This window comes from Antrostomus carolinensis, unplaced genomic scaffold (genome assembly GCF_000700745.2).
Source record: "Antrostomus carolinensis isolate BGI_N321 unplaced genomic scaffold, ASM70074v2 scaffold13321, whole genome shotgun sequence".
NCBI classification, from domain to species: Eukaryota; Metazoa; Chordata; class Aves; order Caprimulgiformes; family Caprimulgidae; genus Antrostomus; species Antrostomus carolinensis.
Genome location: NW_010293546.1, coordinates 7,535 through 16,882, shown reverse-complemented (window position 1 = coordinate 16,882; position 9,348 = coordinate 7,535). Strand labels below are relative to the sequence as shown.

At 44.4% G+C, this 9,348-nt stretch overlaps 1 protein-coding gene across 1 annotated transcript; it reads right to left on the bottom strand.

The window, feature by feature from the left end:
• Positions 1 to 807: 807 nt before the first annotated feature.
• On the bottom strand, positions 808 to 6,323 carry LOC104532180 (keratin, type I cytoskeletal 13). The gene is given in 9 exon segments (XM_010177316.1): positions 808 to 833; positions 1,287 to 1,457; positions 1,508 to 1,707; positions 2,446 to 2,672; positions 2,873 to 2,998; positions 3,471 to 3,632; positions 4,171 to 4,327; positions 4,758 to 4,840; positions 5,610 to 6,323. Coding segments are annotated over 9 exon segments (1,866 nt in total).
• Between the last annotated feature and the right edge of the window lie 3,025 nt (positions 6,324 to 9,348).

The window sequence follows — 9,348 nt, the reverse complement described above, 5'->3', positions numbered from 1 at the left end:
GATCACTAGTTTGTGCGTTTCCAGTTTAAACCAGTGAGTGTCAGTTGAGGTTTTGTGAATCACAAACTGAGCCATTCATTTTACAGTCAGGGTTCTGTAATCGTTCCTGTTTCTTTGTGTCAGGCCTGAGCGGGCACTCGGTTCATACCGACTCTATCAACGTCCGTATAGTGCCGAGATTCTGCTGTCTGCTCTGGGCTGATACTCTGCTGCTGTGGAGTCTCAGAGCTCAGCTCCACAAAACCATCACCTGGCACTTTATTAAAAAACAAAGGCACAGCCTGGAATGCTCCAAGAAGATTATGATCTGCCCTGAGTGCTCAGAGATTGTGCTTTAACTCTCAATTTCATTATCAACTCTTGTAAGGTATCATCTCCTTTTCTGCCTGCAGGCATGCGTTGGCATGGCTTTCTGTTTTCTTTTTAAGTGTTTACACCTACAGGATGGAAGAAAAGCTACACACAGGATTCTGGCTGCGTCAGACAGAAATGCAGTTTTATTAGTGACATTTTCCTGATACAGAACCACCCAAGTAACAACCAGGTTGAATTTATAAAGCAAGTAGCTGAAGTGCCAGTGGTCAAAGCCCCAAAGCATCCAGGCAGAGAAGCGCGTAGCGTGTGTGGCAGGTGGGCAGGTGGCCCATCCAGGAGCTCTGATGGGCCTGTTTGGCTAGATGGCATCAGCATCACAGAGGGACTGCTAAGAGCATCTGTCTTTCCTTGGGAGCTCGGGGAACACAGAGGATTTGAGCAAATGTATTTTTTTTTAAAGATCTTGCACTGCAGAACCCTCGATGTTTGTTCTTAGTCAAAAGATTTTCTTCCATATCCTGTTTAGAAATAAAGCAAGCATTAATTTCTTCAGTATGGCACTGCATCTCTGAGGAACCAGTGTTTGCCAGACAGAAAAGAAGCTTGATGATGCACTAGGTGCCCAGAAACCCTCGAAAAGCATAAAAGAAAACTTCAGATGGTACAAAAGCAGCGATATTTGTGGGGCTCTGCAAAGAATGACAGAGATGAAGGAAACAACTGGGGTTTTCACCACATGATTTGCTGCTCTTATCCACAAAATGGACCAGAAATGGAATGTGTGTTTCTAACACCAAGTTAATCCTTTGCACACAAATAGGAAAGGATTTTTTTAAAAAGTAAATCTGACACTTTCCAGAAGTTGTAGTTTATCCTCAATACTGTTTATCTCCGGAAGAGTATGTTGATATAGAGTGTAAATTAGTGAGGATGGGACTGAGAGAACAGTGTGACTGTGTAACAATTCTCACCTTGGCTTTCACCACCACTCCTGCAGGACTGAGACTGGGAAGATGAAGTGTAGGAGTGGGAACTGCTGATGCCTCCTGAGATCCTTCCTCCTCCTCCTCCTCCTCCTCCTCCAACAATATTACCGCATCCACTGCCGCTTCCCCCTCCTATTCCTCCACTTCCTCCTCCCATCCTTGGTTGAACAGACCCCCCCCCCCCCCCCTCCCCCCCCCCCTCCCTCCCCCGCCACTTCCTCCTCCCATTCCTCCTCCCATTCCGCTGCCAGAGGAAATGCCACCACCTCCATATCCACCACTTATGCTACCACCACCTCCTCCTCCTCTTCCTCCTCCAGAATAGCCACCACCTCCTATTCTACCACCTCCCATTCCTCCTCCCATTCCTCCTCCCATTCCTCCTCCCATTCCTCCTCCTGGGAGTCTGCAAAGAGAGAGAAAGAAGGAGGAAAAAATGTTAATCAAATGCTTTTTTTGATCTCAGAAGGAAATGTATCTACAGCTCCTGCACAGAAGCCTGCACTTCTCTTGTCTGTTCTTCTCCTTTTTAGAACCTAGCACAGGTCAGCAAGACAACTGATGCAGAGGCAAAAATCCATCTCCCTTTCCATTTCAGCCTGAATGCAGGAGTTTTTGCTTTTCCCACATTCTGTTCACATATTTCTTGCAAGACTTGGCACTGCTGCTGTATCAGTGTGTGGTGACACTGCCCTCCAGATTGGAAAGGCAGAAAATGAAGCTTTGCTCACTGCAAAAGGGAAACTGAAGGAGCCTGAACTTTCAGAGAATTGCACACTGACACTTTTATGAAGGTTGGGAAAACTATGGTCATTTTTCTGCTTACAGTCTTTCCCAAGGTGACTTCTGTCTGTTCAGTTCCTGGTCTTTCCTGGAACCAGGGTGAAGGTACATGGGCTTCCCTGTCCAGTCCCAGATCAATAGTTCAGAATTTCTGCCTTAATTTTTCCTCACATGATTTATATTCTGAACAGAAATGTAGAGTACCTCAAACCTGGGAGGCAACTCGTCCAGGCAGCCGAGTTAAGCTCATTTCAGCACCAGATCAGTTTTGCAAATCTAGACTGTTAATTTCCTGTCTTTGTGGCTAACTTAGCAACCTTGGGTTTCACATACTGCTGTGTTCTTTTGTCATTTTACGTACACAAGGTCATGCTGTCCTTCCTCAAGCAGCGCCCGGTACTGAGTAATCTCCTGTTCCAGGCGGGTCTTGATGCCCAGGAGCATCTTGTACTCCTGGTTCTGACTCTCCATCTCACAGCGGATGCTGGCCAGCTCCTCCTCCAAGGGGCCGATCATACCCTGGATCTGCTGCAGCTGCATGTTATAGCGACGTTCTGTGTCTTCCAAGTTGGATTGCAGGGAGTCTACCTGCAAATGGAAAAGAAGATACAGTATTTATGGGAATCTGGCAAGTTTAACTCATTTTTGTGGAAAAACTTAAGATCTTCACAAACCAGACAATCCCATTCTCTACAGATGGAGTACTTTCTAGGTGTAACCATTCTTTCATTCTAGTGACACACACAGCCTGTGTCACAGGGGAAGCAGAAGCAAATACCTTTACTTACCATGGTGATTTGTGACTGCAGCTCAATTTCCAGGCTTTGATATTCACGTCTCAGCTCAGAAATCTGTTGGTTGCTTGACTGTATCTCCTGACCACTTGAGTGGACTTGTTGATTAACTTCTTCCATCTGAAAAATCCACATACACAATTGAAGCATTTCTGATAATAAGAGGACATTGTGGGGTTATCAGAAAAGCCTTGAGAAAGCGATTGATAAGAATGAAGAGAGATGTGATGGAGACTGACTACGTGTGTTTCCCACATGCCACAGCTCACGCTGTGTAATTCCCCTTGCTACTGGAACACAGAGATTCTACACACTTTGCCACATAACCTTCATACTTCAGAACTGACCTGTTGCAGTAAACTGCTTGAAGTCATTTAAAGTTTATGACTCTTAAATAGTATGTGATAATTTGCCTTCCTTCTCTTGGATATATCCAAGAGACATTTCTTCTGACATTTCTTCTCAGGGTCAGAAGGAATTCTACGCAGCATGCTCTTTGTGAAAGTCCTGTTATGTATTTGTCTTCTCACTGGGATGAATAGGTCCAGTTCTTTGTGAAAGATTTAGTAACCAAAACCCCCCTGTGCTTTACCTTGGTTTCATACCAGCTTTCCACCTCTCTGCGGTTGTTCTCAATAAGCCGTTCGTATTCGCAACGCATTTCATTCAATTTTTCCATCAAATTAATGCCAGGAGTAGCATTGACCTCCACATTGACATCACCACCAGATTGTGTTTGCAGTCCTTTCATCTCCTGAAAAAAAAACCAAAACCCACCAGGTTCTCAAAGGGTGAAGGTAAGGAGTAACATCGTAGTTTCAAATAAAGGAAAAGAAAGGGACACAAATCCTCACACCACAGACACATTGACCCTGACATTTCTTCTCAGGGTCAGAAGGAATTCTACGCAGCATGCTCTTTGTGAAAATCCTGTTATGTATTTATCTTCTCGCTGGGATGAATCATTGCAGATAGCGTAAATATTTTCTTTTGATTCCTCCACGTGTTCTATCCAATTTTCATTCCACTAATTCATCAACAAATTTGTACTTTGTACTGAAAGCCATTCATTTCCCTGATCTCATTTTGCCACATGTCGACCTAAGTGTCTTTTTACATCAACTGTGGTCAGCTATGGGTGCTACGTACTCCTGAAAATCAAAGCCAGATTGTGTCAAGTTGGATGATCAAAGCCAGTGGCCAAAATCTGGTTACTGCTACTGGAAGAAATCCACAGGAAATTCTCCAAGTGTTGAGTTTTCATTAGTTATTAAAAGCGTGGAGAAACTTACCTCTTCATGGTTCTTCCTGAGATAGATCAACTCCTCTTTTAGGGATTCAAACTGTGTCTCCAAGTCAGATCTGGATAGAGTCAATTGATCCAGAAGTGGACGTAATCCATTAATATCACTTGCCACACTCTGGTGGAGGGTATATTCAGTTTCATACCTAAACAACAGACAAGAAAGATTGTAAAAGTGCTGCCAGACCTCTTTGTTCGTTATCTTGATTATAAGCAGTTCCCATCAGTATGTCTTTGGTCTTTAATCTCATTGAGCAATTCTTAAAAGAAAGAACCTAATTCTCTTCCCACCTCCAACAGGTTTGTTTGATTTCAGTGGTTTATATGGTGACAGTTATGCTTATAGCTACATGCAAGGATGGAGAAACTTTGAATGTAGTCCTTGAAATTACACTCTCAATAACTTGTCTGGAGAAAAACAATAATGAAAGACTAACAAAATCATTCTCAGAGCGCCCTTCCCAACAATGATCTATTCTGTCTTTGGAGCCAAGAGGCTACAGCATCTACAAAGATGAATTGGCAACATGAACTCATGGTAGCAAAGGGAGGCAGGGTGGAATGAGACAGACTCACTTCAATCTGAAGTCATCCACAGTCATTCTGGTGTTGTCAATGTCAAGAAGGATCTTGTTAAGGTCCACATTTGCACCAATGATCTGAAAGGGAGAGGGCAGATGTTATTTGGTCAGTCGTCTTTTCAATCTGACACGGAGACAGAAGGAAGAAGCACCTGAGCAGAAGCACAATTCAGATTGTCTCTATGTAATTCGAGCCTGACTAGTGCTGCAGGAGCTACACAGAGAAGAGTTTATTGCTTCCAGTTAAAAGAAAGAGCCTTTCCTGACAATTTTGCTTTACAAATATCCATTAAAAATGTAATATCTTATTGGAAAGAATAACCAAACTCCTCATCTTCCAAAACCAGTGGGAAAACTGAATTACCACTGCATTTGGCAACATCCATACTCATGTAGGAGATATGGGACTATTAGATGGCTGAGGGCTGGAATTAGACTAAAGGCACACGTTGGCTCATCCTGTGTGTCCCCAGAGAGGTGCGGTTCATACGGCCCCTCGTAGCACACCACCAGCAAGCCATGATTGTATCTCCTGTTCCAGAGAGTGAGGAATGAACAAGCAGGAGCACAGTGCTGAAGGGAGCACTGGACAGGCCCCGTGATGGCTGCAGCAGTGGTGATCTGCCCTTGCACCAAACAACGCTACCTGTGCCAAGAACCAGTGTGCCCAGCTACAGGAATCACCCACAGCCGAGAAGAACTGGCAACCGGGCTTTGTCACCGCACCAGTCTGCACCCGGGCTAGAGCAAAGGAGGGGACGTGTCGCCTTAAATAGGGATATCGAGCTCAGGAGGCGAGTGCTGTTCTGATGAAAATCTGTTCAAAGTTAGTCAAATGACGTCATACCTGGCTTTGCAGATCTTCAATTGTTCTGTAATATTGGCTGTAGTCCCTGGTACCAGTGGGACCTTGATTTTTATACCACTCTCTGATCAGTTGTTCAAGTTGAGTATTTTCGTGTTCCAAGCGTCGCACTTTATCCAAGTAAGAAGCCAGGCGATCGTTGAGGTTCTGCATGGTCAGCTTTTCATTTGTGGAGAGCAAGCCACCATCTTCACCAAACCCCATTCCACCAAAACTACCACCACCATAGCCACCACCACCATAGCCACCACTACCCCCGAAGCCACTAAATCCACCTCCACTATATCCACCACCGCCAAAACTACCTCAGCCGAGGCCAGCTCCATAACCACCTCCCATTCCCCCAAAACCACCCCCACCTGATCCATATCCTCCTCCGATACTTCCACAGCTCATTCCTCCTCCGTAACCACCACCACTCATTCTCCCACCGTAGCTACTGCGGCTAATCCTTCCACAACTGCCACTGCTAAAGCCCCCCCCATAGCTGCTCCTGGACATTCCTCCACCAAAGCTTCTCCCAGAAAAGCCTCCGCTTCCTCCAGAAGAGGTGTATTTTCTAGTGGACACTGAGGAGTATCCGCCAGACTTACGCACTCCACAGCTGCTACCCCCGCCACCACCTCCACCACCACTGCCACCACCTCCACTGCTAACCCTGGTGGTACTACTCGAAGACTTAGACCCACAGCTCATAGCGACAGCAGAGAGTCTGACCACAACCCCAAAGTTAGGTGCACAGCCTGAGAAGATTCAGGACTGCAAATTTTCATCCCCAGCTCTCTCTACTTATACTTCTGACAGTGGGTGTCACCATCAGGGTGTTTCCTTCTCCCAGGGCATTTACCAACCTTGTTGTTTGTGCCAAGAATAATTTGCTGAACAATATTTTTGTGCTGATATCTCAGGCAATCGAGCCCACTGCTGGGTTTGTGGTGTTTGTTTAAGACTGAACATTTCATTTCTTTTGGGCATTCTTTCCATTCAGCTTTTTCAGGAATAGGTGGTGTCCTGCCTCACGCAGCCTGGATCTGCTTTATGATGGAAAAACCACTTGACACAGGACCCTGTTGGAGCCAGTGTTGGGATAATGGGTACCTGCTGGAACTACACAGAGAGAATTTTTGTTCTCAGTTTTTCCCTAAAAGAAAGAAGATTAAATCAAATCTCTCGTTAGACTGTGCATTTATTTGTTCAATTGTTAACCTTTTTTTGCTAAGATTTTTGTAGCTGCTGCTGGCAAAGACTGATGTTCTCTTTTGCTCTTTCATATTTTGTACATTTAAGATCTTCTCAACTGCTTGTATTCTTTCTATCACTATACATGATAGTGCAAGAGTTTTATTAACAGGAGCGTGTAACTTGTCTATTTATTGTCTGACTTGTGTATTCCTGCCGTCGCTTAAAGAACTTATTTATTTAGATGAGAAATCCATTCCAAGCAAGGCAATGGGATTCTTAGTTAAAAATCAAAATCCTTCCTTTGTGAAAAAATTGAAAGGACAGCACAGTAGATAGCCAAGTCCTCGAAATCAAAGAGAAAAAAAACCTGTTTTTTTCACCAAAGAGCTGTTGCTCTAACACAGCAGGAAGGTTAAAGGCACTTTAATTGTATTAGAAGTCAATTGTAGCACAATTAGAAGCTGTATTAATGCAGCCAGTGACCTATAAACTGCTGTGTGGGAAGACTTTTTATGGTTTAATATAAAACTGCTCATTCTCTCAGGTGTTACTGTGTCATATATTACAGGTGATAGAGTAATTATATACACTGCTTCTAATGCAGAGATCCTGGAGACTCTCAAGTACTACCCTGAGAGAAAAGCTGAAAGGCTTTTTACACAAATCAGGTGAAATTAGACTGTTGAGACCACAAAAGAGATTGCACCATCCTTCAGTCTTGCACTGATCCCCAGATGTTTACCCAAGATGGACCTGTAAATGGTTTTCATCCTCAGTTCAATGTGATGCTAAAGCAGAGTATCTGGAGACAGAACTGCATGTTTCTGAAAAATCCAGAAGAATGAGTTTGGGTGAACAGAGCTGACTGACTCTGTGATTCCAGGTGTCCATCATCTACAAAAATACACTCATGTTATAACGTTTCAGCTTTGTCCTGGGTGCAAACTACATATCCTGGTTCAAGTGTAGAATCTGATTCCTCAGCATCCACTTCGCTCTGTTCTTACACCACAAGCTTCTATGAGGCATCTGGGTTTTATTTTCCAGTACAGTAGAGAGTTCATTCATGCGAACGGCCGGTTCCTGCCGCTTCCCTGCAAACAGCACAAAGCCATCAGCAGTTGTGCTCTCGCTGCAGATGGACCCAAACTGTCACAGTTGGCTTGGAAGGAAGCGCACGGTTTCAGTGAGAGTTTTGTTCTGGGACATGTCTTCATTGCCTCCTGTCCTCTCTGTTTGGCCACTGACCCTCTAGTGACTGTAAGGCATTTGTGAAATGTTGCCACCTCCCCCTACACCCCAGGTGCAGGGAACAAGGCACATCTGAGGAGCTCTCCTTCCATGTCTGCTGTCCGTTCCTCAGCACCTTCAGAAAAGGCTCTGGGCAATGGGGGGGCAGAGCCCTCCTTACTTTCCAAAGGTCACCTGGGTTTGGAAGTTGATTGTATGTTGCTGCTGGTTTCTGCTGTCCATCTCCATGTGTACGATTCTTCTACAACACCTCTTAACTTCTGATCTTTTCAATGTTAAATTAAGGATTATTTAACATTTTCTGACAAACCCTCAGCCCTGGCCTTTGCACTGTGCTTTCGCCAGCTTTGCTTTATTGCTGCTTATGCAATCTCTTTCAAAAGCCGTCTGATTTTATCTTGCTGTTTGATATACTCAGTGGCTCAGAGGTGATGAAAGATCTCAGGTAGCTTGACGATGTGATAATTTCTCCTTGGTTCACAGCTGGAGGATGGTAGTGTCACCTCAACAGCACAGAGTTTCTGGGCTTCTGCATGTTCTATAACTGGTGCTGAAAGGTGTAGTTTACTATATGCAAAAGGTTTTTCCTTTTTAGTGTGGTTTTGCCCTTGTGTCTGTGTAGTGGCATTTGGTCAGTGGGGGCCCTTTTTCCCAAATTCTGCTACAGTAATTGTTGTTCTCTGAAGCTTTCTGCTCATGCGTTATATGGATGGTGTCAAGTTTATAATTTATGGAATTACCTAAAAGAAACCAGCCAGTTTAGGACTTTTCCTCATCTCTTCCCTGTACATGATGCACAGTTTAATCAGCAGTGGTTTTGTGTTGGTCCAGCAGTACGGGGTAGAACACTGCTGCCTCCAGATCAGAGCAGAATAAGGACGTTTCTTACCACAGCTGCCAGCGTTACGCAGCCTCAGAGCATCGGAGTGTTTTGACACTGTGTCCTGCTCCTTGTGAAGCTCAGCACATGCCACATTTCAAGTACAGCCGACATTCTTTCACTCTCCCTCTGTTATTGTTTTCCTTTTAATCAGGCCTCTGTGATATGTATCAGAGAAGTGACAGCCTAGCACCAGAATGAAGAGCAGCCCACGCTGCTGTATATTTTAGCAAAACTAGGAGACTTGTACAAGAGACAGGAGCTGCTGCATTCAAAACAGACCTGGAGAAAACGTATTCTCACTTTTGTGTCTGTGCCTCAAAAAGATAGAACATTTTCCCTTAATTCAGTGTCATTCTCATGCCGTGCCTCAGCCAAGTGCTAGAGTTTATTCTCTTGAATCTATTT